The 27,169-nt window shown below is 55.1% G+C and overlaps 2 protein-coding genes across 2 annotated transcripts; one reads left to right on the top strand and one right to left on the bottom strand.

Annotated features, from left to right (window-relative positions):
- The first annotated feature begins 904 nt into the window (after positions 1-904).
- CBX8 (chromobox 8) lies at positions 905-4,342 on the top strand. The gene is made up of 5 exons (XM_058561800.1): positions 905-1,015; positions 1,400-1,443; positions 1,627-1,692; positions 1,820-1,886; positions 2,308-4,342. Exons 1-5 carry the CDS (start codon positions 947-949, stop codon positions 3,205-3,207), a joined length of 1,146 nt encoding a protein of 381 aa, XP_058417783.1. The 5' UTR covers positions 905-946; the 3' UTR covers positions 3,208-4,342.
- Positions 4,343-12,180: 7,838 nt separating this feature from the next.
- Positions 12,181-19,017, bottom strand: CBX2 (chromobox 2). Its single transcript, XM_058561797.1, has 5 exons — positions 18,907-19,017; positions 18,787-18,830; positions 17,696-17,761; positions 15,212-15,317; positions 12,181-13,788 (listed from the first exon to the last, which is right to left on the bottom strand). Exons 1-5 carry the CDS (start codon positions 18,976-18,978, stop codon positions 12,478-12,480), a joined length of 1,599 nt encoding a protein of 532 aa, XP_058417780.1. The 5' UTR covers positions 18,979-19,017; the 3' UTR covers positions 12,181-12,477.
- Positions 19,018-27,169: the final 8,152 nt, after the last annotated feature.

Raw genomic sequence — 27,169 nt, 5'->3', positions numbered from 1 at the left:
CGGGAGCAGCGGGCCTCTCCTGGGTCTACATTCAGCTTCTGAGCGCTCGAGCCCAGCCCGGGTCGCAGGGCCCGGAGGGTGGCCGAGGGCAAGGCTGCGCGACAGGAGACAGAGACACAGACACATTGATTTGTTGGCGGGATGGGGCTGGCGGCGGCGGGGGAGGCCGTTGCCATGGAGACTGCGGGTCGGGTGTGCGGCTCAGGCGAAGGAGTCCGGGAGGGGGAGCGGACGAGGGGCGCGTCGCCGGCTCTCGGGGTTCGGGCGCGGCCCGTGGCGCCCCAGCACCTGTGCATTGTGCATTGTGCGGCACGGCGGGCGGCAGGGGAGGGGAGGGCGCGAGTCCGGGCGGTGGGGGTGGGGCGGACCGGAGTCTGCCGAGGGGGCGGGGCCTGGCTGACACAGCCGCGGGGGTCCCAGCGAGAGCTGTGGGGGACGCTGAGCACCGGAGGGACAACTTGGCGGCGGGGGAGGGGGGCCCCGGTGAGGACAGAGGGCGGACGGCCCCCCTCGCCAGCTCCGCAGACTGACAGCGGCCGTGCCCGCCCTCCTAGCGACGTCACTTCCGGCGTCGCCCCCCCACCCCCTCGCGCTCCGTCTCTGGAGTCGCCTCGGACTCCGCCCCCTGGCGATTGGAACGCGGGTCACGTAGCAACGCGGGGGGAGAAAGGGAGAGGGGCGTGGCCCAGAGCTCGCCCAATCAGCTCGCGGGGGAGCAGGCCCAGGCCGCTTGGCTTTAGCAACGTCGTTAGCAACACGTGGGGCGGGAGGAAGAGCGGGGCGGGAGGGGAGGAGGGAGCCGAGCGCAGGAGGGGGGCGGGGAGGGAGAGAGCGCGCGGGAGGGGGAGGAGAACTGACGTCAGCGAGAGAGTATTATGGTCTGTCGTGCGCTGGCTGCTGCTTTTCTGCTCCTGGAAGCGGCCAAGGGGGGAAGCGGCGAGTCAACATGGAGCTTTCAGCGGTGGGGGAGCGGGTGTTCGCGGCCGAAGCCCTCCTGAAGAGGCGCATACGGAAAGTAGGTGCCCCCGGGCCTTGGACCGAGGGCGGCCGAGCCCTCCCCTCACGGCCCAGGTTCCCTCCCCCTGCTGCAGCCCAGCTTCCCTTCCCCCAGGTCCCAGCAGCGGCCGCGGCCGTGGCGGCGGCGGCTCTGAGCCCAAGCGCTTTCCTTAGACTTGCAGCGATGCACAGATTGCATGGGTGGGGGGCGGGGTGGGGGGATGAATGCCGGTGCATGCACTTTGTGCAGCGTTTCATGCAGGGGGTGATGCAGCGGGCGCGTGCCTTTCGCGGTGGGATTTCACACATTCATTTGGTGCATGCATTTTTTGCATGTATTTCTTGTGTCCTCGTCATGCATTTCTCCCCGTGCACACACACATTTTCCCCTTTGCATCTGCAGGGACGCATGGAATACCTCGTGAAATGGAAGGGCTGGTCGCAGAAGTAAGTAGGTTATATGGAATTCTCAACCCCAGACTGTTATTCGGGAGGTTTCTTTCTTCCTCTTTTTTCCTTTACATTGAAATATAATACAATGCAACAAGAAAAGTTACAGACATACACACACGCCTGCTGCTTTTTCTTTGCTCCTGGGACTGACGCCCACTTCTTCCTGATTCCCTTTAGGTACAGCACATGGGAACCTGAAGAAAACATCCTGGATGCTCGCCTGCTTGCAGCCTTTGAGGAAAGGTACAGGCCCTTGGAAGCCTTAGCTTCTCATGGAGGAGCACAGAGGGTGGCTTCTATCCCGCCTGGACTGGAGTCCCGCTTGGTTTCTTTACTCACACACCCCTTTCTCCTTCCTTCTTTTCTCCAGGGAACGAGAGATGGAGCTCTATGGCCCCAAAAAACGAGGACCTAAACCTAAAACCTTCCTTCTCAAGGTAGGATGGCAGCGTCCAGTGGTGGGCAGCAATGTTGTGTGTCAGTTTGTGGGAAGGGGGCCCTGAGGGCTTGTGAACCAATGGGGTGTCTACACACATTGCCTATTTGTAATCTGGGAGGGAATCCCCAGACAGGCTGTCACCAGGTCAGTGGCAGCACCAAGAGGTGTTTTGAAGGGGAGGGGCTTAGTCACACTAGAATTCCTTTACCTGCCCCCCAGCCATCCCCAAAAGACATCAAATACAAGAAGTGTGCTTGCTGCAAATGGCTTCCCCCAGATGGGCACCCTTAAGCCCCACCCCCACCCCTGAGAAATTCCCAGGCATCATAGGGTGAAGCCGGGAGGCCAGGCTGGAAGAGGGGGTCTGGGGAGATGGGCAGGGCTCTACTCTGCTTTTGACACTGGCTTCTCTCTTGCAGGCCCAGGCCAAGGCAAAGGCCAAAACTTATGAGTTCCGCAGTGACTCCGCCCGGGGCATCCGGATCCCCTACCCTGGCCGCTCGCCCCAGGACCTGGCCTCTACTTCCCGGGCCCGTGAGGGCCTTCGGAATATGGGTCTGACCCCACCAGGGAGCAGCAGCAGCACCAGCAGCACCTGCCGAGTGGAGCCCCCTCGGGACCGTGACCGTGACAGAGACCGGGAGCGTGAGAGGGAGAGGGACCGAGAGCGGGAGCGAGAGCGAGAGCGGGGCGCGGGCCGTGCTGACGATAAGCCCAGCTCACCAGGCGACAGCTCCAAGAAGCGAGGCCCCAAGCCCCGGAAGGAGCTCCTGGACCCCTCGCAGAGGCCCTTGGGAGAAGCCAGTGATGGCCTCGGAGATTACCTCAAGGGCAGGAAGCTGGACGACACCCCTTCTGGGGCAGGAAAGTTCCCTGCTGGCCACAGCGTGATCCAGCTGGCCAGAAGGCAGGACTCAGACCTGGCCCAGTGTGGTGTGGCCAGCCCCAGCCCAGCTGAGGCCACAGGCAAGCTGGCTGTGGACACCTTTCCGGCCAGGGTCATAAAGCACAGGGCTGCCTTCCTGGAGGCCAAAGGCCAGGGTGCCTTGGACCCTGGTGGCCCCCGGGTCCGGCATGGCTCAGGCACCCCTGGCTCTGTAGGGGGCTTGTATCGGGACATGGGGGCTCAGGGGGGAAGGCCCTCCCTCATCGCCAGGATCCCAGTGGCCAGAATCCTGGGGGACCCAGAGGAAGAGTCGTGGAGTCCCTCTCTGACCAACCTGGAGAAGGTGGTGGTCACCGACGTGACCTCAAACTTTTTGACCGTCACCATTAAGGAAAGTAACACGGACCAAGGCTTCTTTAAAGAGAAAAGATGAATTGCTGGGTGGGTGATCCCAGGACAAGAGAGCAGGAGAGAGAGTGAGAGCGCAAACTTGGCATAATGCTTTTTATTTCGGGGTGGGAGGCGGCCTTCTGGCTGGTCCTGTCCCTAACTACACACACCCCTGCCCCTTGCATCCCTCCTCCCTCCCCTCAGTTTTGGTTGGAAAGATTATCTCTAGAGTTATATTTTCTATTAGATGTAAATATGTTATTTAAGAAAAAAAAATCTAAATATATATATTTCAACTCTTGAAGTTGTTTTATTTAAACAGAGAGAGAGACCCAGTGTGGTTTAATTGGGGCAGACAGGCTGAGCAGCCACCCAGGGCACTGGGGGAGTTGGGGACCTGGGCACTGGGCCTCTGAGGGTGTCTGGAGGGACTCAGATAGCCCCCCTCACCCCTCCCCCCTTTTCCCACAGCCCCATGGCAGACCCCTGGAACCAAGGCAGGAACCAGATTTTTTCTCTCTTCCCATTGGCGGGCCAGGCCAACAAAAGGTTCGCTCCCCAATCAGAAAAAAAGGGGGTGGAGTCAGTCTGTTTTTCCTATTTTTTTTTTTAAGATTAAGAAGTCTGTTAGGGAAAAAAAGTATTAACTTGAATCACTTTTTTGTGTATGATGTTGAAGGTAAAAAGTTGCGGGTGATTGGGGAGCCGCGGATTCCTCCCCAGGACCACACCAGGAAATGCACTTTACGGGAGAGGCGTGTGAGATGCACGCAGATCGGATCGTGTGTATGTCATGTGGATCAAGTCTCCCAGTTCCCTCGAGTCCTTACTCCACAGAAAGAAAAGAAATCCAGCGAATCTGTTTACATTCCCGAAATGCCAGGATAAATTGGGAGGATTGCATGTCAGTGCCCAGAGTTCGAGACAGTTGTTGTTTTACAAAAAAAGTGTTTGGGGTTGGACTTTTCCTTTTGGCGTCCTCTAGCTTCCCCAGGAGAAGAGACGGAGGCCCCCACCTCCCAGGAAGAGTTGGACTAGCCTCCCTCCCTCGGGGAGGGCGGGCCGCCAGCTCTCGGACGACGCACGGCCAGACAGGCCCACCCTGCGGGACCCACGGAGGGAGGCGCGGCGGCAGGCGCGGCCGGGAGTGCGGTGGAGGGTCTGGGCTGGGGGCTCGGAGCCCGGCAGGACTCGCATCCCGGCGGCTCCAGCGGGGCGAAGGAGGCGGGGGGAGGAGCGGCGGGGCGAGGTTTTCATCCCAGAGTACGCATCAGAACTTTTCCTTTTTCCTTTTTTCCCCCCTTCTTAAAAGCAAAAGCTATAATTTATAGGCCTTTTCGATTCGCGGAGTGTTCTCTGTTTGAACTCCACATTCAAACTCCGCCAGAGGGGGAGGGAGGGGCGGGAGCAGGAGACGGCCGCGGCGGGGGAGGCCGTGCGTGGCGGCGGGTCCCGGGACGCCCCCGCCCCGGACGACTCGTGAACACGCTGCGCTCCAAGGACGCAGAACGCGCGCCCCTCTTTTGCCTCGAAAGCACAAATCTGCCCCCCCCCCGCCCCTTCCCTTTGAGGACTGATTCTGGGGCCTCCCCGCCCGCCCCCGCCCTTACAGGGCCAGCGAAGCTCTAACTTCCCAGTGGTTGTCGGGGGAGGGGCGTGGGGGGCCCTGCGCGCGGGAGGAAGCACAGACTCGGGGCGAGCCAGGCGGGGAGTCGGGGCTGAGGGGGGAACTTCTCGATGGGGGGAGGGGCAGGCGGGAACCCCAGCCTGGTCCTCCTCCGCACTCCTCTATTCCCACCTCCCGCTTCTCAGCCTCTCTCCCCTCCAGACTTTCTTGCCTTTAAAGAGAGGGTAAAGAAGAGGAAAATGGTGTACTACATGATTTTTTTTGTTGTTTTTGAATATCAAATTGCGCCTATAAAGAGAAACCCCTGGAATGGGGATTTTTATCTGCTCATATTTGTAAAACTGGTATTTTAGACTTTGTATAAAGAAGCGCCGTTGACCGAGTGTATCTATTTAAATGTCGACGCTATTTTCAGATGAAACTTCATTGAAGGGACATGTCTGTTACCCAGTGGACAGTGACTCGGGGACACGTGTCTTTACCTGGCTGCCGCCTTCCTTCCCTCCCTCCCTTCTTTCGCTCTCGTCTCGCTTCTTCGGGGCTGAATTTGCCCCTTCCCTCTGACCTTCCTCCGGCCAGCCCGGTTCTGCCCCCACCGCCCCTCTGTCCTGCCGTGTGTCCATGGCCGTGTGTGTGCGTCTCCTCACTCTTGCGACGCTGACCTGGGGGGGTGGTGGGCAGGGGCCGGCGCCACGTGGCTAGGAGTCTGCAACCGTGCGGGATGTGCGCGTGTTGGGTTTATTTAATTCTAAGATTTGTACAAATCTTGATTCGATCTCCGCCTCAGCTCGAGAGTGAAGCTTCGGTACCTATCTTCTGCGGTTGTGAATGTCTGTATCCAATACCACTTTTTACGTGTTTAAATATATACTTTGTAAATAGAGACGTGTCTCGGTTTTATTCCCCTTTCCCCCCCTCGAGCAGAAGGAAGAGGCGCCCGGGGAGGAGAGGACCATTCTCTCCTCTCTCATTACCTACCCCATCCCCCACTCTCACCCCCTGCGCCAGGGGGGATTCTGCCCCAAAAGGCCCTTCCCAAATTGGAGGAACTCCAATTGGGGGTGGGGGGTGGGGGAGAGGTGGGCTTGGGAGGGAGCAGGGTATGGCTCTCCTTAACCTCCTGGGGGGAGGTCGTGGCTTTCCTTACCTACCGACTGCACCTCTCTGGGACACGGGCAGAACTCCAGGACCCTGGGAGGACAGGCACGACCTCTGGGTTCGCCTTTCTTCTAGCGGGGCTTCCCCCGCGCGCTCCACCCCCCCCTGGCCCGACGTCGTTGGTCCTCGAGGCCCAGGCGCCTTGCAGCAGCGCTCCCCAGGCGTTCCCGGCCTGCTCCCGGGTGCTGTCGTGGGACCCGCCTCCCAGACCCACCCAGCCTCGCCAGAGCTCCCCGAAATGCAGCGCCTCGCGCCTATTGATTGAGGAATTGAATTCGCGGGTATTGCTAGGCAACTGGCTGCTCCGAGCCGGCGCAGAGCGCGCTGATGTGATTAGTGAACCCGGAGCTACCGCGGCGCAGCCCTGCGCCCCCCGCCCCCCGCCAACCCCCACAGCCTCTCTGTCCTCGGTCTTCTTAGGGGGCAGAAATCCCAACGCTGGGCGAGGCACTATCCGGGGAGAGCAGAGCGCAGTGTGGGAGCCGGGGGTCCGCGGCCCTGCCTGGCCGCAGACTTTGCGGCAGTGGGGGCGGGGTCGTGAAGTCGGCACAAGAGAGCCGCCCTCCGGACCTCCAAAGAGGCCATCGCCTTGAACCCAATTCCACTCCCATAGACCCTGCAGACGTCGCCCCATGGAGAAGCCGGGATCTAGGCGCACTGGCAGAACCCGAAGGGAGGGGCTTGGGCACGCGTTGGCCCGCGCATCTCCTGCACTTGGTCAACCAGTCAATGACCCTGCCCTTGGCGGAGCTCTCCCTGCCTCCTTCCCCCAGTTCTGTGCCCAGTGTGGGAAAACCTGGGAGGGAAGGAGTGGCCCGGCGCCCGGGCTTGGGACAGCGGGTCACGGAGCATTGAGTGCCCTTCGGACGTGAGGGGCCAGCGCCCTCTGTGGGCAGAGTCAGCGGGCAGGGTGTGGAGTGGGTGGCCTGGCGAGGGTCGCAGCGGGCGGCCAGCCTCCAAGCTATGGCTCAGCTGCTCGGCCAGGAGCAGCGTTGGCTCCTGCGTGTTTGGGCCGCGGAATGGGCTTGCGCTTACGGAGATTGGAGGGCGCCGACTCTGCCCCCTTTCCCCGTTTGGCTGACCACCACCAACCTCGGCTTTGACCGGGAGCTCCTTCCGCGGGTTTCCGTTCCCTGGGCAGAATCTCCAGGAAAGCGACCAGGTGTGGAGGCCTCGGCGCACGATGCCGCCTCCGGGCCGGGCCGTTTCCCCTGCATCCCCAGGGCAGGGCCGGCTCGTGCGGTCGCCGCCAGCGCGGAGTCTGGCCCAGCACACACACTGGTTGAACTGGAATCTTTATGGCTCTTCGGAGAGCGTCGGACCGTATCCATTTTCCTGTCCCTTTGATGCTTACAGCGCACCGATCCTAGTCGAGGCCCCGCGCTGTGCGTGGGAGACCCGCCGGCGAACAGGGCTGCCCCAGCACTTTAGGGGCTCATACTCTGATTTCCTCTTCTCATCAAAAAGTCCTCCAGGCCCAGAGGGGACCTCGGACCCAGCTGGAGTCCGAGATGGGGGAGCTCAGTGCTTGGCGGGGCTCCACGGAGTCCAGCCTTGGGGACCTGGACCTGGGGAAAGAGGCTATGGGCTGGGGCCGGGGCTCTCCTTCTGAGACTTCGGAAACGGTGGCTGCTGGGGGCCGCTCGGAGCGGTCGGGTCGTGCAATTCGGTTCCCCGGGGCACCTCAGAGACCCGGGAGGGTAATTTCCCTTGCTCGTCCAAGCGCCGGAGGCCAGAGCTTCGCGGGACGCGCGCGCCCTCTAGAGGCGATGGCCTCAGCCCCTCTCCCGGGCGCCCACCCCCTCCCGCGGCTGCCCGTGCCTTTCTGGGTCCTGAAAGGAGCAGGGAACGCATCTCTCCCACACAAAAGCACGTTAGAGTGGGCACTGTGGGCTCCGCTCTGTGCCCTCCCTCCGGCCAGACCCCCGAGCCGGGAGAGTGGAGAGGAGGAAGGTGTCCAGCCGCCCGGATCCTCTTCCTAGGAGCCTGGCTGCACCTATCGCACCAGGCGCCCTCGGGCTGGAACCGGCGGCGCGGGGCTGAGCCCGGGGAGGCCGCGGGCTGGGCCCTCGGGCCAGGTCGGGCCCCTTGGCAGCCCAGCCCATTCTTCTGGGAAGGCAGTGGATTAGGCGATCAGATCAGCAGCGCAGAAACTAACAAAGGCCGGCGTGGGCCGGGGCCCGCACCCGTCTGGCCGAGTCTCTGTAGAAATGGGCTCCTCGCGGAAGCCTGGCTCGCCACCGGGGGCAGCGCCGGCTCCTGCTCCGCTAGCCTGCTCCTTCCTGGCCCAACCCCTTTCTGCAGCTCTCAAAAGCCCGAGGATAGTGGGCTAAGGTTGTCTCTGCCCACCTTCTCCAAAGCAAAACAGCTCCAGCCTCTGAAAGCCCAACAAAAGAAAACACACCAGCGGTCTTCCCTGCAAGAATCTGATTTCAAATTCGCAGGCCTTTTCCAGAGCTCAATAGAACTGGGGAACTGGGGGCTGCTTTTCTGTTTGCAGCAGGAACCTCCTCCTGAACTAAAACCTTCAGGCCTTCGCCCCAACTAGCCTTTCAACTAGTGGCGGCCAACATCTAGGCCCAAACTTCTCTCTTCACTTCAAAGGGAGCTTCATTCTCCCTGGAGGCTGAAATGTATGAATAAATTCATGCTGAGGGTAATGCAGACCTTAAAGGAGCAAGGAAGGTTATACAATAAGCGAATCATCTCTTCGTTATGAGCTGTGGTTGAGCAGTCACAGCAGCTCCACTGACTCAAAGCTTCTTGCCCTTCATAGCAACTCCCCTGGAATCCAATAGCTGTGAACTTTTAGTGTCACCACATGTGGCAGATTCAAGGAGGTGACTAGCTTTCCAACACAGTATCTTTGGATGGGGGGCAGGGGGAGCAGAGAATTTTGGGTTGTTGTCACCTGAGTATCAGTTCCTGGGAGATGTCTCAAAGTGAGTTTATGATGGATTGCAGCATCCCTGGCCTCTACCTTCTGGATGCTAGTAGCAACACTCACCCCTGGCCCCCAGTTGTGACAACCAAAATTGTCTCCAGATATTGCCAAATATCCCCTGGGGTGCCAAATCGCCCCTTTGTGAACCGCTGGTCTAGGGACTCACTCCACCCCTTTGCGTACAAAAAACCTTTTTCTACACCCCAGAAAAGTGGCTAAGGCTTTCCCAAAGCCTTTTTTTCATCCCATGATTCAGTCTGCATCCAGAGAAGACTTTTGCCTCAAGAAAGGAAAAGTGAAGGGACTGTTGTGTTTCTGGGCAGCACTTATGACATAAGCCAAGCTTAAAGTTAAAAAAAAATTTATTGATATACTAAGAGTTAACAAAAAGACAGAAATCTTCTGACACCATTTGCTAATGTCCTTCCCCTGCAAAATAAATTAACATCAGTCTAAAAAAAAAAAGATCTGCAACGTATTGCTAGTGTTAGTTTTCCAAAAATACTAGAAAACCCACAGAATCTTTAGATGCACTTGAGCAAAAATCTGGTGATCTAGGCACTACCTCTCAGTCCTCCCACTCCCTTACCCCAACCACTGTGGCCTTCCTGGGGGAGGCATTTCCTTTAACTGGTTGGTCCTGATTGAATATGGGGGCTGGGCTGCTGTCCTGTTTCAACCAAGATCTGAAGTTTCCCAGGGCAATAACATACCCACTTTCGTTCTTTCAAGAAAGCAAACAGCCATAGTTTAAAGCAATTAGAAGTGGCATACATGAATGATTTGGCTTTTTTTTTTTTAAATTAAAAAACACAAATCAAGCCAGTGATTGGCACTGGTCCAAAGCTCTGGTCCTCCCCCCAAGTTTTCCCCGAATGAAACCTCTAGGCCCAGAGCCTTGTTAGGTCAGAATTTTGAGTGTAACCAAAACAAGGAACACTCTTTTTGGTACCAAAAATATATAAAAAATATGCCGAGCCCTCTAAAGACGACAGACTGCCCACTTCTTCCTATCCATTACAGAAGCAAACAGAAAGATGCGACAGGATTATAACACCCATTCAATATACACTGTGATGCAGCTCACATAGGAAACCCTGCAGAATAAAGAAACCACGGATTTCAGGCCAGAAGTGTGACTGATGCCAAGCCCCACACACACACACACACACACACACACACACACACACACACACATAGCAGCAAATAAAAAAGTACTACTTTTATTTATTGGTAAACATGACGACCAACTCTGAGCATCTGGTCCAATTCTTCAGTGAAGGCTGTCACGCCTGCACATGTGTGTGCAAGCACACACACACGCCCTTTTAAACATGAACCCCTTGGAGACACAAGCACCAAGAAAAATATACAACACGGCAAGAAGGCAAAGTGGCTGGGAGGAAGGTGTTCGCAGATTCAAACTTTGGGATTGAAGTAGCTGGTAAACAGAAAGGCACCAAATTGGGGTTTGGAGACCTGGCTGCTGGGGATGTCAGGTCAGCCCAGACACACATTTGGCCAACAGCCCGTGGAAGCCCAGGGTCACCCCAAGGGCTCAGAGGGGAGAGCTGCTGCTGGCCCGGCACTGCAGCTTTTAAGGCAGCATGGTGCCTGGCAGGAAAGGAACCGCAAAATCCAGAGGTTGTCAGCTCCTCTGAGGGAGAGGCAGCCCAGAGGAGCCCTTTAGTCACACCCAGGGGGCATCTGGGTGTCTGGGGACAGGAGAGGAGGCTGATGCCAGGGTCCAGTGCGCTAGGTTCCCTTCCAGGCTGTGCCGCGCAGTGCAGGGGGCAAGTCTCCCCTTTACTGCCCACTTTCCAGTTTCAGCCTGGTTGTCTCGGACCCCAAGCCCTTGGGTCCACCAAGGTGGGCACCATTCCTGCTGCAGCCAACAAGGCTACCATGTGCGAGACCCAGAGGCTGCATCTGGATGCCCCTTGACAAGGTCCTGAACACAGATCTGCCCCCAAAGGCACACTGTTGAAATCAGTTTGGCTACACAAAAGCCATCTCTTCCTATTTGGTGTGGAGGGTGAGGGACTGGGGGGACTGGAGGTCTGGCAGGCCCACACCCTGGAAACCAGAGCCCACTGGCTAAGTCCAGGATCTCCCTTGCATCAAGTCTAGGGGATACAGAAAGAGTCTCAGGTCTGCGGCTGACTTTAACCAATAATTGAAGCAGAAAGAGTCCCCCACACCCCAACTTTTCTTTTTGGCATCACAAAGACCCAGTGACCCCTCGCTGACCCACCTCTCCACCCTAAGCCCATAGAGGCAGTTCTGGTCAGGAACCACACAGACGGCTCCCAGACTCAGCCCACTGCGAGGAGGAGGCAGTCGGGTTGGCAGATCTGGCCTTTCCAGGGACCCACTGTGAGGCAGGCTGCTCAGATTCTGTCCCACTTCCCAAATGGTACCGGGATACAGCTTCTCAGCCAGGAAGGAGCAGAACATGGAACCCCCAAAGGTGGGGGGATTGTCAGGGGAAGGTGGTGCCCATCCATCTGGGCAGACGCTGTGGGGGGATCTGCAGCCAACACCAGCACGACAGCTGGACGCCAGCAGATGGTGCGAGGGTGCATCTATTTTCAGCAACTACCCACACACCCACCTTCCAGGGGCTCCTGGGGGCAGTGTGTGGGCCCACGATTAGGAGTAAGGCGGTCCTTGCACAGGCTGGCAAAAGGCAGGCAGCAGAACGACACCCTTCTCCTTCTGCTCCCCAAATGCAGACGCTGTTCAGGTGAAAGAGCTCTGGGACCAGCCCTTCCCCGCCCCTGCTGGACGTCTGGGTCAATGTTTGGGGGCTGCAGTTGTTAATCTCAACCAGGGTTGGATGGCACCCAAACCAACCTCTTTAGGGTTCCTGATTCCCCTACTGCCAGCACCTATCTTTTTCCATTAAGGCCATAGCCTCAGCTGTCCAGGGTGGGGGCAGGGATGGGGAGACGAACAGTCACCTCACCTTGGTCAGTTCAGGCACTGCTCTGAAGGGGGTAGTTCGCACCGTCCAGCCCCATCCCTGCTCCCCCCACCCCAACTTCTAAAAATTTCATCAAGCCCTCCCTGGAGCAGTCCCCCAAGGCCCTGCTTTCTCCCACCCCGCAATCCACTCTCCCCACTGCTGGGCAGGAACAGCCAAACTGGACCAGGAAGAGCTCCCTCCTCTAACACCTGTGCCCCTGGGAAACGGGGAGGAAGGTGACCACCAATCTGTCATCACAGGCCAGAGTGGGCAGTTCCAACAGCACAACCACTGGAGGGGCTTGAGAAACATTTCAGCACAACCACTGGAGGGGCTTGAGAAACATTCGGTCAGAGCCACAGGGGGCCACCCAGACTTCCTGAGGCAAATGGGAAGTGAAGTGAAGGCCCAGAGGTAGGAACAAGGGCAAGGCTGGGCCCAGCAAGGCATCAAGGTACCACTCCTGCCAGAAGTCACAGGCAGGGCCGGGGTCCAGGAAAAGTCCCTTCCAAGCCTGCCCTTGAATGAGGCCACCTGGCCCCTGGAGAGGGTCTGGGGTGCAGGTCACTTATCAAAAGCCAGAGAATGGCAGGCTAGACCTGGCAGCCTTAGGGCATCAGTAATGTCTCAGGTTGAAGAAGCCCACGCTGGTGGGGGACTCCTTCACTGTGACCGTGATGAGGTTGGCAGTGACATCGGTGACAAAGACGTGCTCAATGAGGCTTCGAGTGGGCTTCCAGTCCTGGCTAGTCTGGACAGACACGGAGAGGTTTTGTCCAGCGCTGGGTGGCGAGGCGGAGTCGGGGTCTGAGTCAGAGCTGCTGTTCTCCTCGCCAGTGCTCATCTCTGACAGCGCGGCCGCTTTGCGCACTTCTCCAGAGGCTGTGTGGCCCTCCTGCCCACCAAGGACTGCACTGCCCTTGACACAGTCCCTCTTGCCTGCAGGGCTGGGCAGAGTTGCTGCCCTGGAGCCCAGCTTCTCACTCTTACTGGTGTCAGTGGACATGCCGGCCCCACTCCCCATGGTGGAGCCACCCCCGGCGCCCTTCCCAGTGGCTGGGTTAGTAGCAAGGATGCCCTTGGTGGCTGTAGCATGGCGAGCAACCACGCCGACCCCAGGTGTGCCGTTCTTGACACTCTGTAAGTCCAAGACCTGGAGGCTCAGCTCCTGGGTGGGTGCAGGCTGGGGGCCCAGGCACCCAGCAGGGATCTTGCTGCTGCTGTGGATGTGTGGGGAACCCCCTGTGCTTCCCCCTTTCTGCTCCATAGCCCCGCTGCCAGGGGCCTTTGGGACTTTGCTTCCTGGGGGACTTATCCCCAGCTCCCCCTTCTGCGTCCTCACCTTGAGGTCCAGCCCGAGGCTGCACTTGCCGGCGGTCTGGGCCTTGAGTGCCAGCCTGCTGGCGGCCTGGGCCTGGCTCTGGCTCATCCGGTTCATGTAGTGCACGATGGAGCTCTGCCAGCTGATGCCGCCCCGGCTGGGGCTGCCGGCCATGCCCTTCATCAGGCTGGCCAGGTTCTCTGGGGTGGCCATGGTGCTGGAGCCACCGCAGGCCTCCTTGGCATGGGCCTTCAGGGCTGCCAGGCCCGCCACAGGGGCGCTGAGAGGAGGGGGCAGCTTGTTGGCTGGGGCCCCCAGGTCCTTCCGGGTGGTCTTCAGCACCTTGGCCAAGCTCACTGGTCTTCGGGCTGCCTTCTGCTCTGGGGGCAGGGGCTTGCGGCCTCGCTTCTTTCGGATGGGATCCTTCAGTTCAGGCTTGGCCACCAGGATCTGGGCCTTCTTCTGGGGGACTGGGTGGGTCTCACGGCCCCGGGGGCCCCTCTTGGCATCTAGGTCGCTGTCATCCTCCTCATCTGAGGAAGAGGAGGAAGATGTGGAGGAAGAGGAGGAGCTGCTGGATTTGGATTTGGAGGGGGCGTCAGATTCCTGCAAAGACAAAGAGGAAGGTGTCACCACTTCTATGGCGATCCCCAGGGTCTCAAGCGCACACTTTCCAAGAGGCATCAGCAGGCTGGAGGCCAGCCCCTCCTGTGACTTCCAGACTAGGTGCAGCCAGGAAGGAGCAATTCTCACCACCTTGTTCCCAAAGCATTTAAAAGGTCCTTATGAGGCACCATGACACGCAAAGTTAAAGGTAGGATAGGAGAAAAACAGACAGGTGGTTGGTAAAGTGAAGTCGGAGCAATGAGGGAAAAGCACACATCACCAGCTGTCAAGGGGACATGGTGCAGACCGAGGCTCTCAGAGCAGCACATTTTGCGTGTCTTATGAGACTCTGAGTTGAATGAAGCAGTGTGCACAAGAGCCTTGTAACCTAAAGCAAGTGACATCTTACTTCAATCTCTTCATTTCCACATCAGACCCCTTTAGAACATTCCAGGACACAGGAAAACAAACCACTGCTCTCTCCCCTTTCTAGGCGTCACCCCAAATGCTAAGTGCACTGCACCCTCCTGTTTCTCAGGTCCCTGTGTTGCCCGCTGGGTCATAGGGACACAGAGTTAACACCCAGCTTCCTGCCACAAAGCTGGGTTGCCTTGAACTGGGGATGATCGAATCAAACGTGGAGTCTCAGGGTGTCCTGGCCCGGCTGGCCCCACTGCCACCTCTCAATGCAAATAACCCACGTTCTCACGCAGTCAGCGGGACTCCTGCAGCCCCCATATCCTGCTCAAAAGGAAGGTTTCGAAGACAAAATGAGGCCAGTGTACACTAGGCCAACAAGACTTAAGGCAGGGTCCCCACAGACTCCTGGAGGGAGGTTTTCATAAGTGACTGAGCTCTTGGCTGCAGCGTGTGTCAGGGTTCCAGGGCAGTGTCCTTGAGAAAGGAATCAAAGACACATCCGGGACCAAGCCCGGGACCCCTTTCCCCACCCTGCCTCTGAATTGTTAGAGGGAGGGAGGGCGGTGCCACGGACCCCAGGTGTGTGCATACCTGTGGGCTGCCCTGTTAGTTGTGTCTACCCGGCAAACCTATGAGAACCTACTGTGTGTAGCTTCCTGTTCTTTTCTGTTCCCCCTAAGCCACTAGGCGTGAGAAAGAGCAACGGTCAACAGTCACATTTGACCCTGCTATCAGGTAGAAAGGAGTGCAGAAAGCATGTCAAAGGAAGAAGAAACCAGCGAGGAAGGGCTTGGCCACTGCAGGGCCCTAGGGGCAGAAGGGGAAACTCTAGGGCTGAGAGCAGCAGCAAGCAAGGAGGCACAAGGCCAGGGTCTTCGGAGCAAGGGGGGCTTCCTCGGAAGTGCCAGCCCTGGCCCCACTCCCCAAAGCCCTCAACCTCCCTCCACCACCTTCCAGTCTGCCCAGAGCGAGCGTTGGAAGGTAAGGAGCCGCTGGTACCCACCTTGAGCTTGGAGTGCCGGCTGCAGGAGGACATCACTGTGTGCTTCCTCGGCCTACCCCTGGGCCGCTTGCCTCTCTTCCGGTTCTGCACCTCCTTCTCGTGTTCCCTGAAGACAGTCACCAGTGATGGGGGAGAAGCCCCGTGCACAGACCCTCCCTCCCGCCACAGGGGAACCCCACAGCTTCAAACATCCCCGGACACTCCGGCCCCTGTAGTTTACCATCAGTGTCACCGCAGAAACATATCCTATTATTGACACATCCAAGGCAGTGGTCCTCCTTTGCAATGTGTGTCAGTAATATGTTCCTAACCATCTATTTCACTTGTATTTGGGTAAAGACAAGTCAAAGAAACTCTAGCAAAGCTAGGAAATGAACAGTTCTCCAATTTCTCCAACTCCACTTAAAACGGTGCTAATCCAGGCCACTTTCTGCAGGTAGAGTGTTTCCTAGGAATTCCAGAATGCCACAACTAGAAGGAGCCTTTGTGGTCACATGCTCCAACCCCTCACTTCAAACAAGAGTCCAGGGCAAGGAAGCGAGGACCACTGCCCCCAGCCCCTGCCTCTCCAGGGCCCACACAAAATCTCCCCAGTCCAAAGAGTGCCAGGGGACCAAGGGCTCCAGTCCCGTTCTGCACTCCACCTTCCCGTAGCCAGTGCCCCTGGCTCACACTTCGAACTCAGTTTCCTTTCTCTAAGACCCCTCTGTCCCTAGACTCTGCTCTAGATGGAAGTGTTGGAGGTGCTTGATTCTGAAGTGGCCGAGGCTCACAGCCCGCATCACCTGCAGGACACCATTAACCAGCCCCTGGGACTTGGGGTCATGAAGCCCAGAGCGCTGCCCCAGCCCCGCAGAGAAAGCTTGTATTTCAGGCTACCCCCTGGGGAAGAGGATCTATCTGGAGGAGTTTCCTGGTAATTAAAATGGGCCACATCATCTCACTGGGACTTGGAAGGAGATCTCTTAAAGAATCCAGTTAGTACAACCAGGCAGAACTCATACTCCAGAGAAGCCCCCAACCTGCTCGTCTCCTACAAGGACAGGAGCATCTCACGGGTCCCCCCAGTGACACAGTCACCTGTACCTGCGGGCTAACCTGAGACCCCCCCCCTTACACTCAAAGCCTCCCCTGCAGCAAGTAACTGCCAGCTCCTAGTTCCCAGTGGGATCTTTTTGGTGGGTGACAGAAAGCAAAGCATCCACCTCTCAGGTTTCCTCCCCCCATGATGTAATCCAGACCACCCCCTGGTTCTTCTCTTAACCCTTCTCTCCCTGGATGTTTGCTAACCCCACTTCTTGTCTGTTGTGCTATAAGCAAAAGCAAGTTAAGGACACAGCCCTGTCCACAGCATCAGGACACTGCCTGGCAGAGAAATTACCAGCTCCCTGCCTCCCAAGGCTTACAGGACCCGAGTCATGAATCACACAGCAGAGAAGAAGGTTGCTGACAAGACTCTCCGAAGGGACTGAAGCAAGCACACGCTCACCTCATTGTCTCTCCCTGCCCCAAACCTGGTTTCACTTTTTCCCCATTGTCATGGCCCCTCTGAGAAGACCCGAAATTTCCTGCTACAGTGAAAAAAAGTGCGCCTAGCTTGAGCTACCAGAGAATAAGCTGACTACACTGACCCCACCTGGGAAAGCTTTTGAGCAACTAACATACCTGCCTCCATCACCAGGGCAGTCCCCAGCAAAGTACCCACACCTCACCCCTGCCAGCATGTCCTGCAACAGCACTGCTCGGATTCTCACACTGGGATGGGGTGGCCCATCCATGCCCACCCCTCACCACTCTTTTCCCTGAGTATCTCAAGGAGGCCTCCTTTAACCCAAGTCTCCTAACTAAAAATAGAAATGGCATCTAGAATTACAGAAGCAAATTCAGCCCCTGAGACTGGCAAAGGGGCCCCACGGTGCTCACTCAGTACCATCTGTTTTGCAGCCCAGAGAAAAATAAATGTGTTTCTCTTGGTACAGACAGACCATAATAAGCATAACTTCGTGCTGTGTGTTCCAGCTCCCTCTCTGAGCCTTCTCTTGCTCAATGGCATCCTCCCACAGGGCTGGGAGGCCAGGTCTGCACTTTTATGGCAAACCTGCCATCCTGGTTTTTATTAGTGCTGTTTGCAAATTAGTCAACAGAAAAGGCTAAGAAGAGAAGCCAGAACTTTTCACGAAGGAAACAGGAAGATTCATTTTTGTAGGATGGCTGTCAGAAAGACCAAAAGCAGCACTCAGTGCCTCCTTAGGTCTGGACACAGCACCTGCCGGCCCCAGAAGGTGGGGGAGGGACTCATCCCGGACCTCAAAGCTTGCTCCACCTTCACAGATGGCCACGGCACAGGACGCCCTGGCGGCAGCTGCTCCAGGACCTCAGACCACAGCCCAAGCCCAGGACCCCAGAGGACCAGAACCGCCCTGTATGACTGGCCACCTTCCCCCCACATTCTCCCCTTCCCACACACGCTGGGAACTTTCTCACTTCTTCTGGAAGGCCAGGAGCAGCCGTGGGTCCAGGATATTCTCCTCTGGCTCCCAGCTGTTGTGTCTGGAAAAGCAAAGAGCAAGCGTGGTGAAACAAGCAGTGACTGGCCACTCCAGGGAGCAGCAGATGGGGCTGCCCCACGGCTCTCCAATCCCTGCTAATGGCAGGGGGACTGAGTGGCTGCGGCCGAGTCAGAGACGTCCCACCCACACCCAGGAGGAGTTCCTGGAGACCGGGGCCCTTGAGCCAGCACCTTATCTATCCTTCAATTCAAAGGGATACTGCCACCTTAACTCCCCAGTTAACACACGGCCTCAGGAGGACGACAAAGTCTCCCTGGGGAAGAAAACAAATTCCAATCAAATGGAAAACTGCAGAGAGGGAAGCCCCCAAACCCTGGCCCGGAGCCAGCGAGGGAAGGGAAGGCTCGTCCAGGATGCAGGGAGAGGGAGGCCGAGGGGTACAGAAGCCCAGCCCCAAGATTAAGAACAATGTGGCTGGCGCCCAAGCGAGCGCGGGACGGGGCATCGGGAGGGGAAAGCAAAAGAAAAAAGTGGGGTCGGGGAAAAAGGGGGAAACGGGTCTGCGAGAGCCACTGTAAACAGAGCCCCTTCCGGAGATGCCAAGTCCCCTCCCTTCCACTGAAAGAAAAAAAGAAACCCCTACATCCATCAATAGAAAGCTCAGGTTACAGCGAGGAAAATATGGACAAGAGGAGGGGGATCGCGGCCCGCGAGGAGGGCTGAGGCGGGGCGCATGCAACAAATGGGCGCGGGAGGAGCGTGCGGCGCAGGAGGGAAGCGGGCTGGGCGCGGGGAAAGGCGGCCGGGGGCGCCGGGAGCGGGGCTGGGCCGCGGCCGGAGGGGGTTCCGGGGGAGCTTGTAAACAAAGGGCAGCCCCGCGCAGGCTGGAGGCCCCCTTCCCGCAGAGCCCGAGGAGCCCACGGGGACCCCGCGAACTTCCCGCCCTGCGCACGGGCTCCCCCCGCGCCAGCGCGGCCGAGGGTCCCCACACCACCCCCTCCCCCCTTCCCCCGGGGCCGAGCTCGCGCGGGCGGGAAGGCGGGCGCCGCATTGTTGGGGACTCACTTGGAGGACCAGCCGCGCCACTTGACCAGGTACTCCAGCTTGCCCTGCAGGGAGAGAAGAGGCGCGTAAGCCGGGGCGGGCGGGCAGGCGGGCGCGGGGCGCGGGTCGGGCCGCACGCACCTTGCGGAGCCGCTTGCTCAGGATGCACTCGGCGGCGAAGACCTGCTCGCCCACGCTGCTCAGCTCCTCCATGCTGCCGCGCGCGCCCGCCCAACCGCGGCGCCCACCGCTCCCCGCGCCGCCGCCGCCGCGCGCCCCGCCGGCCGCACACAAAGCACCGCCCCCGCCCCGCGCAGGGCCCGCCCCGCGCACGCGCACGGCCGCCGCGCCCCCCACGCCGCGCGCCTCAGCCCTCCGCCCGCCCCCGCGGGCCGCCCCAATCCTGCGCGGGCCAATGAGCGCACGGGGGCGGGGCGCGAGGCGGGGTGCGCATTGTTCGCGGCAGGCTCGGCCTCGCGCCCCGGGCTGGGGTCCTGCGCGGGGGGCCGTGGGCTGGGCCGGGGCCACTGGCCGGACGCGGGGGGGGCTCCTGGGCACGGGGAGGTCCCCCGGGAGGAAGGAGGTGCTTCGCGGAGTGGGACCTGGGGAGTCGCCTGCCGAGTCTCGTTTGGTCCCCGGGGCGCGCCCGGCCTCCTCCGAACTAAGTTTTCCGGGCAAAAAGCCATTGTTCTGACCCGAAGTGGGGAAGTCGGGACGGGACCGGGCGGCCGCTTCCTGCCCCCGCCTCCGAGGGGCGCTGCTTCGGGGCGCGCCGAGCCCATCCGTCCTCCGCCTGTTTGAACTTGGTCTCTTTCGATCTCGCGGCACTCGTCTTATTTTGCGCGGGAGAGAAACGGGCCGGAGGGCGGGGAAGGAACGGGAGACAAAGTACTGGGGAGGGGGCAGCAAAAACGAAGCGGCCCAGCTTTTTTCCTCAAAGGCGAGAGAGGAAAATGCATCAACTGAAAACGCAGACTGCTCCGTGTGCTTACTTTTAGCTATGAAGAGTGGAACCCAGCCCCCAAGTTTTAGGGCGCAAGTAGGGAGAAAAGCAACTGTACCTTTTCTTAATTTGTTTCACGATTTTGATGAAATGAATGTGGGGAGTGGGAGCGAGATTTGAGGCGAGGGTTCTAACCTAAGACTGAGTCGTTAATGGGCCCGCCAGGATCTGGCGATCAGTGTCCTTTGGGTCAATTGCTCACGGCGGAGAGGAGACTGGACCGCTTTTGGAAGCAAGGCTGGCCTGGAGTCCTCGGGGGGGGGGTCATCGCCGGCAGGCTACCCTTTTATTTTCTGCTGTTAAGATCCGTATTCCACTGAGCAACTCCCATTTAAGTCATTTAGATCTTGAATCAGAGCAGGTCAAACGCTTAATATAGGAGATTGTGTATTAGCCTTAACTTTTTTTCACATCAGTACAATTTAACTCAATGAAAATTCATTTTCTGGTTTTGTTTCTCCCTTAAGCGTAGCTGCAAAGTACTCTGTTGAGCAAATCAAAAACTCGTTTCTTGTTGCAGGAGACTGCCTTAATGTAATGTTGATCATTAAAACCATATTTATAAAAGATTCTGCAGGAGAAATGTATTTTTTTGTTGTTGTTTTAACGGAAAGGCCCAAGGTAGAAAATTCGGAACTGCAGGAGCCTGTCTTTCAACTTCTGGCATGTTCTTCAGTTTTTTGGCTAACTAGGTTACATTCATTTGATATCCTGGAGAAAACCGGAGTAACATTTGCAAACTCAGGTATTGTTTGCAAAGGATTGGAGAAGAAGGAAGATTCCCTTAGCGGGTGGGGGAATGATTGCCCCCTGGGAGGGGTTGCAGCCCACAACCCATGTTTTGGGATAAACCACTCCCAGAGTGCAGAGAGCCGCTTACAATCTCTCTCCAGTACTTTTTGTGTCCTGTCTTGTGGAGCTAGGCAGCAAATTGTGGAGCTGAGGCCAAAGGTGTACTTACTGTAATCCTACAAACAGCTGGATCAGTGTCAACTCACCTTTCCTTGCAGATCTCATCTTGGTTGTGAGGTTTTTGCCCTGAAAGTTTCTAGTTTCCTCTTGGTGATATGTGGCATCCCGAGACACTTGATTAATTTTTTTTTTTAAAGAAAAGAAAGGGAATTCTTAAAAAAGGGAATTCTTTCTTCCCCTAAGAAATAAATTTGTCTAGAATTTGATCCTAGTCCATTGGAAAAAAAATCAGTTTCCTGACAGATTTAACACATGCGTGGTCTATCCAATGTGAACATCCAGTTTGGATAAAATAGTGTTTAGATAATTTATTTGGAGAAACAAATATGACAGATTTGACTAGAATGAAATCATCAGATAAACAGTGAGGGTATGATCCAAACTTTGTGAAGTGTTCCTTAAAAACAAAACTGGAAGTAGGCAGAAATGAGGAATAATTCCAGCTAATTCAGTTGTGTCAAAACATGGGTTTGGGTTGAAGCAGATTCTGTCTTCTGTTTTGACTGTCACATTTAAGAACTATTAAGGCAAGTTAGAACTAATTATTTTCTTATTCCTTCATCAAATGGTTACTCAGCATTTGCCATCATCTAGGCACGACTAAATCTAGTATGGAGAGTCTACAGCAGGGCTGTCTAACAGAGCTTTCAGAGCTGGGGGAAATGCCTGACATGCACGCTCTTCAGTACGTTAGCCACCAGCCATTTGTGGCTAGAGAGCACTTGAAATGTGGCCCGTGCTACTCAGGAATTGAATTTTTTATTTTATTTAATTTTAAATAACTTAAATTTAAATAGCCACATGTAGCTCTTGGTCATGTACTGGACAGTAGAGGTCCAGAAGAATGCAAGGGATACACTCTCAACATATTTTAAGCAAAAGTAGTACAGTTATTTAAGTTAATCCGGGAACATAAATAGTTTACCTACTCCCAAATTGAGATGAAGCCAGTACCCCTCGATCTGTCAACTTGGGCAGTTAAAACTAAATGACATTAGTTACATCTTACAAAACAGTTTCAGGACAGCTCTTAGTTTTTCTACAAATACTGCCCCTTTACTGCGATCAGAATTGGCTAAAAGGAGTAACTAATACCAGGCACACCCCAACGGTCTTCGTGGGCTACACTCATGGTCATCATACACTGCACAATCTTTAATATTTAATGTGATGATTTGTCTCCACCCAGGTTTTTAAGACTGAGGTGTGACTTACAGGCTGGCCGTGCTATGTGATGCTGTTTCTGTGTATGTAATGGATAAATTTTATATATATGTGACACACCGTGTTTATGTATCAGAACTTAAGTAAAAATAAGCACAGGTAGGGTGTGTGCACAAGTTCTCCAGCTTTCAGTTTGCCTAAGAATCCCGTGGGCATGCGGTGGGAACAGTGATCTCTGAGCCCCACCCCAGAGATCCCGACCTGGAGACCCCAGGGGCCGTCCACAGCTCACACTGTTTCGAGAACTTATTACAAAGAGCAGCTTGTCCCAGCAGTCACTTTACAGATGAGGAAAAGGAATCCTAAACTGCCTCAGGTCACGTGGCTGTGGGGTCCGTTCCTGCCATTTCCCGCGTGTGCCTGGTGGGGGCGGGCAGGCCTGTGTGGACATAGAGCAGCAGCCCGGCACTCAGGAGGCCTCCAGGGTAGAAGGAGGCAGCAGAAGGCTTTTAAGCTCCTGGGACCCACCTCAAGGCCACGTAGCCTACTGCACGGTCCCTAAAGACCGGCACAGACTGGACGCCCCTAGGATCCTGGGGGCAGAGGAGGTTAAGGAACACTGTTACAGGAGGTGGGAAAGGGGCAATCAACCAACCCCTTTATGAGGCTGCTTTGGAGACCAGACTGCAGCCGCTATGGGAGCTCTCCATTGCATAAGCTTTTGTTTTAAAGGGGGTCACTTATTAATTTTGTGATCATGTCAGTCCGTGATTCCAGTTTCTTACCATAGAAACAGTGCAGCGATGGACGTAGTTGTCTCTGCCTGTGAGAAGCGCTAGCGCATCTTTGGAACAGCAGGCCTGGGTGCTGTAGTAAAGGGTACGCGGATCTACTTCTTTTGTTAGCTCTTGCCAAACTGGCGCCCGAGGGTCTTTGATAATTTACACTCCCACCCCAGTTAGATGGGGTTTCCTGTCCTCACGTTCTCAGCAACCTGGGAATTATAAGTCCATCTAGGGCATTTCTGAATGTACCTGACTGAGGCTGGCTGAGCCGGTTTCCGTGGCATTCTAACAGAAGTTAATCACGTCTCTTACACGTCACACATCTTTTTTTCCAAGATCTTTGCCTGGTGCAGATTGTTAAAGTGTAAAACGGTTTTATGAGTGCAATTTTCCGGTGTGAAATGCATCATTTTCACAAATTTAAAAATAACTTGCACTTACAAAGTTCTAAAATCTAGAGTGAAGCTTTTACTTAAAAACCAATAATTAGTGTGGGGTTCAAAGCAGTAAACGAATACACGTTCATGAATTTGCTAATTGTTCTCCCTGGATGCTGGAGGCGAGCTCAAGCATCCTCATGAATCCTTTGAGCACCATCGATAAACCCAGGGGTTCTGGGAGTGATAGATTTGAGAACTGCATTGCAAATCCCACTCTGAATCACAGGCATGTTCTGTTTCACTCCCTTCATTAGCTGGGTTACTTCTTGAATAAAAGAACCCAAACGAAGAAATGTTATACAGGTCACACGAAAAAAGAGATTTTTGTTTCCATCTTTAATTCTGCTGCTTTTTGGTGTGAGAGCATGAAGTCCAAAGGACACACACACACACACACACACATATATATTTTAAAGCCCCTTTCCCCGCTTCTTGTTGGCAAAAATCTCAGTGATAATCAGAGGAATTGCATTTGGAGTCAGGAAATATTAGAACTGGAAGGGACCATGAAAGTCCCACGTTGCAGGAGAGCACACGGAGGGCCCAGAGGGCAGAAGGAGCGTCCAGGTCCCATGTGTCTGAGCCCCGGCTCCAGCTTGTGCAGGGCAGCATCTTGCCAGCTGCCTCCGAGCTCTGCTCCTCACCACCATTGGCCTTTGTGGCTGTCAACTCAGCAAGGAGAGCGACACATGCCTCGGATTCCAAATTCAAAAGGTTCAGACTAACATACACTGAAAAACCTCTCTTCCTCCCGTCTGCAGCGGCCTAGCTCTCCACTCTGGAAGCAACAAACGCCAGCACTTCCTGGTTTTTTTTCCAGGGGTGTTCTGTGCCGGGACCAGCAAGGATGCCTGGAGCATTTCCTCCTGGTGCACCCGCAGCCTGGTTTCTTTTGATCACATCAATGGCGCTACACGCTGTTCTGTATGCTGCTTTTTTTCTCTTAGCAATATGACCCAAAGTTTAAGCCCCATCAAATGGATAGAACTACGTTGTTCCTTTTGATCTCTCCATGATTTTCTGTAGTTGGGTGTATCACAGTTTATTTACTAGACCCTGATGGATGAATGGTAAGTTGTGCCAGTGTTTAGCTCTTGCTGCAATGAGTAGCACTTATTTAAAAAACCAATTTTCGGGCTGGCCCGGTGGCATAGCAGTTAAGTACGTGCTCTGCTTCGGTGGCCTGGGGTTCGGATCCCGGGCGCACACCAACGCATGGCTTGCCAGGCCATGCTGTGGCGGCGTCCCATATAGAGTGGAGGAAGATGGGCATGGACGTCAGCCCAGGGCCAGTCTTCCTCAGCAAAAAGAGGAGGATTGGTGACAGATGTTAGCTCAGGGCTAATCCTCCTCACAAAAAACAAAACAAAACAAACCAATTTTCTCTCTATGCTGAACTTTGAGAGAGGTGCAGGCCTGCAGGAGAAGTATCCATGATGACCGCAAAAACAAAACACTTGTTGAAATGCTGTTACTTTAACTCACAATGCACAGATGTGTCCATGGCCCTAGCTCCTTCGGGCCGGCATGTCCTTGCTGGGTCCCCTGAGCATACAGGACAACTCCCATTGCTGACAGTGGTGGCCACCGTCTTTTGAGGTATTTTTATAGGACATTCCTTTCTGGGGCCAAAACTATATTTTACATGTCCTGCCTACATAAGTGAGAGAGGCTGCTGCCGACATCACCATTTCCTCTTTCTTTGGGTTTAGTACAAGTTGCATCCTGCAGTCACTGCTTTTTAGACGCTCACGTCCTGGCGTGAACGCTGCTCATGGGAGCACATGTGACCCAGGTAGTGCGTCAGTGTACCCACACCTTCAGTAGGGGAGTAGGACAACGTAGTGAGGATGTGTCCAGATAGGAATTTGCAAGGTGAATTTTGCCTTGAGAAGTGGCCATGAAAACACTCACATAGCGAATATTTATTGCTCTTTGCCAGGCACTGTGTTAGGCCGGCGCTAGGGAGGCTGCAGGAGGAGGACAGCATGGTTGCCACCGTGTTGGAGCTGGGAGCAGGGCCGGCAGTGACCCAAGCCAGCAATGGCAACAGAACATTTGTTCCATGAGGGCAGGGAAATACGGGGCCTATGAAAGCACAGAATAGGGCCCTTGGCCTCATTTGGGGGCGGGGGGAGGTGTATCAGTCAGGGTCCTCCAGAGAAACAGAACCAATATATAGAAACGCCAATACATAAAGAGATTTATTACAAGGAGTTGGCTTACAGCCATTGCAGGGGCTGCCGGGGCAAATCAGAGATCATAGAGCTGGCCATCAGGAAGGGCAGGCTGCACTCCGGGGCACTCCTGGAGCTGCGGTCCACAGCAGAATTTCCTCCTCCTCAGGGACATCTCAGTTCTGTTCCTAAGGTCTTTCAACTGATTTGATCAGACCTACCCAGATTATCCAGGATAGTCTCCTTTACTTCAAGTCAACTGACTGCAGATGTTGGCCACATCTACAAATTCCTTTACAGAAAGACCAAGATTAGTGTTTGATTGTGCAACCGGGGACAATAACCAGCCAAGCGGGCACATAGGATCTCCAAGGTGGTATGTTATTATATGAAAAAATTTAAGTGTGGAGCAATATTGTATGAGTTTCCTGGGGCTGCCATAACAAGTTAGCATAAACTTGGTGAGTTAAAACAACGGAAATTTATTTTCTTACAGTTCTGGAGGCTGGAAGTCTGAAATTCAGGTGTCAGGAGGGCTGTGCTCCTTTTGAAGGCTCTGGGGAAGAATGCTTCCTCTTTTAGCTTCTGCAGGTGGTTGCCTGCAATCCTTGGTGTCCCTTGGCACAGGGACCGTTCCATTCTCTGCCTCTGTCTTCACATGGCCTTCTTCCCCATGTCTCTCTTCTGTGTCTCAAACTTCTCTGTCCTTTCTTTATAAAGACACCCCACCCTAAGTGCAGGATGATCTCCTCTTGAGATCCTTAACTTCGTCTCATGTCTGCAAAGATCTCATTTCCAAATAAGGTCGCATTTATAGGTACTGGGGGTTAGAACTTGGACGTGTCTTTTTGGGGACCATTATTTAACCCTCTACAAATATATATGGTATTATTTCTGTTGTGCAACCAAAAGGAATTTGTGTGCTGGTAGATGTATACAAATTTTCCGAGGTGATACCAAAGACACGGATGAAGGTGGTTATCTTTGGGGCAGTGAAGAGGGTTTTAATGATCAGTTTACGGCCTTGTGAACTGTTTGAAGTTTTTTACTTTGTGCACATGTAAGTTTATGTGAAGTACTGTTTCCTGAGTTATCTGGCTTTTAAGCTCATGGATTACTTTGATCTTTGTTATAGTTTAATCTGTTTTTTAAAATTCAATTTTACAGAAGTTTCCTATAATAAAATATTCAGGCCCTGGCCTCCCCTCAATATATTCTGATTTCTTTGCTGCTGAGAGAAACTAAAGAAGATTTAAATAATGAAGACTGTTTGTGGACTGGAAGATTCGCTATTTTTAAGATGTCAGTTCGCCCCAAATCGACCTAAGAATTTAACATAATCCCAATCAAAATCTCAGCATACTTAAAAAGAAAGAAAGAAAGAAATTGACAAGCTAATTCTAAAATTTGTAGAGAAATGCACAGGACTTGAAATCACCAAAACAATCTCAAAAAAGAAGAACAAAGTAGGAGTCAGACCACCTGATTCAAGATTCACTGTAAAGCTGTGTGATCAGCACAGTGTGGTTTGGACTGTGAGCTCCGAGAAGCCAGGGAGTTTGGTCTGGGTAGTTCACTGCTGTGGTCCCACTGTTTACAGTGGGCTGGGCTTGGGACATAATAGGCTCAAAAACTTGTTGAATGAGTGAAGAAGGTACTGCCTGCCACTCAACGGTGAAGATGGCCAGGGAGGGACTCAGGATCAGCATATACCAGGGGGCAGCATATACCAGGAGGCAGCATACACCAGGGGTCAGCATATACCAGGGGGCAGCATATACCAGGGGTCAGCATAAACCAGGAGGCAGCATACACCAGAGGACAGCATATACCAGGGGGCAGCATATACCAGGGGGCAGTATA

Source organism: Diceros bicornis, chromosome 18 (assembly GCF_020826845.1).
Source record: "Diceros bicornis minor isolate mBicDic1 chromosome 18, mDicBic1.mat.cur, whole genome shotgun sequence".
Lineage (NCBI taxonomy): Eukaryota > Metazoa > Chordata > Mammalia > Perissodactyla > Rhinocerotidae > Diceros > Diceros bicornis.
This window is presented reverse-complemented; position numbering and strand designations above follow the sequence as displayed.

What these genes read in the sequence shown, in the direction of transcription:
- CBX8 (XM_058561800.1), top strand. Translation starts at nt 947, where the DNA reads ATGGAGCTTTCAGCGGTGGGGGAGCGGGTGTTCGCGGCCGAAGCCCTC. An exon ending in TGAAGAGGCGCATACGGAAA is followed by an intron (nt 1,016 to 1,399) that starts GTAGGTGCCCCC and finishes TTGCATCTGCAG; the next exon opens with GGACGCATGGAATACCTCGT. An exon ending in CTTGCAGCCTTTGAGGAAAG is followed by an intron (nt 1,693 to 1,819) that starts GTACAGGCCCTT and finishes TCTTTTCTCCAG; the next exon opens with GGAACGAGAGATGGAGCTCT.
- CBX2 (XM_058561797.1), bottom strand. Translation starts at nt 18,978, where the DNA reads ATGGAGGAGCTGAGCAGCGTGGGCGAGCAGGTCTTCGCCGCCGAGTGC. An exon ending in TGGCGCGGCTGGTCCTCCAA is followed by an intron (nt 17,762 to 18,786) that starts GTGAGTCCCCAA and finishes TTGCTTTTCCAG; the next exon opens with ACACAACAGCTGGGAGCCAG. An exon ending in CTCCTGGCCTTCCAGAAGAA is followed by an intron (nt 15,318 to 17,695) that starts GTGAGAAAGTTC and finishes GACTGTCTTCAG; the next exon opens with GGAACACGAGAAGGAGGTGC.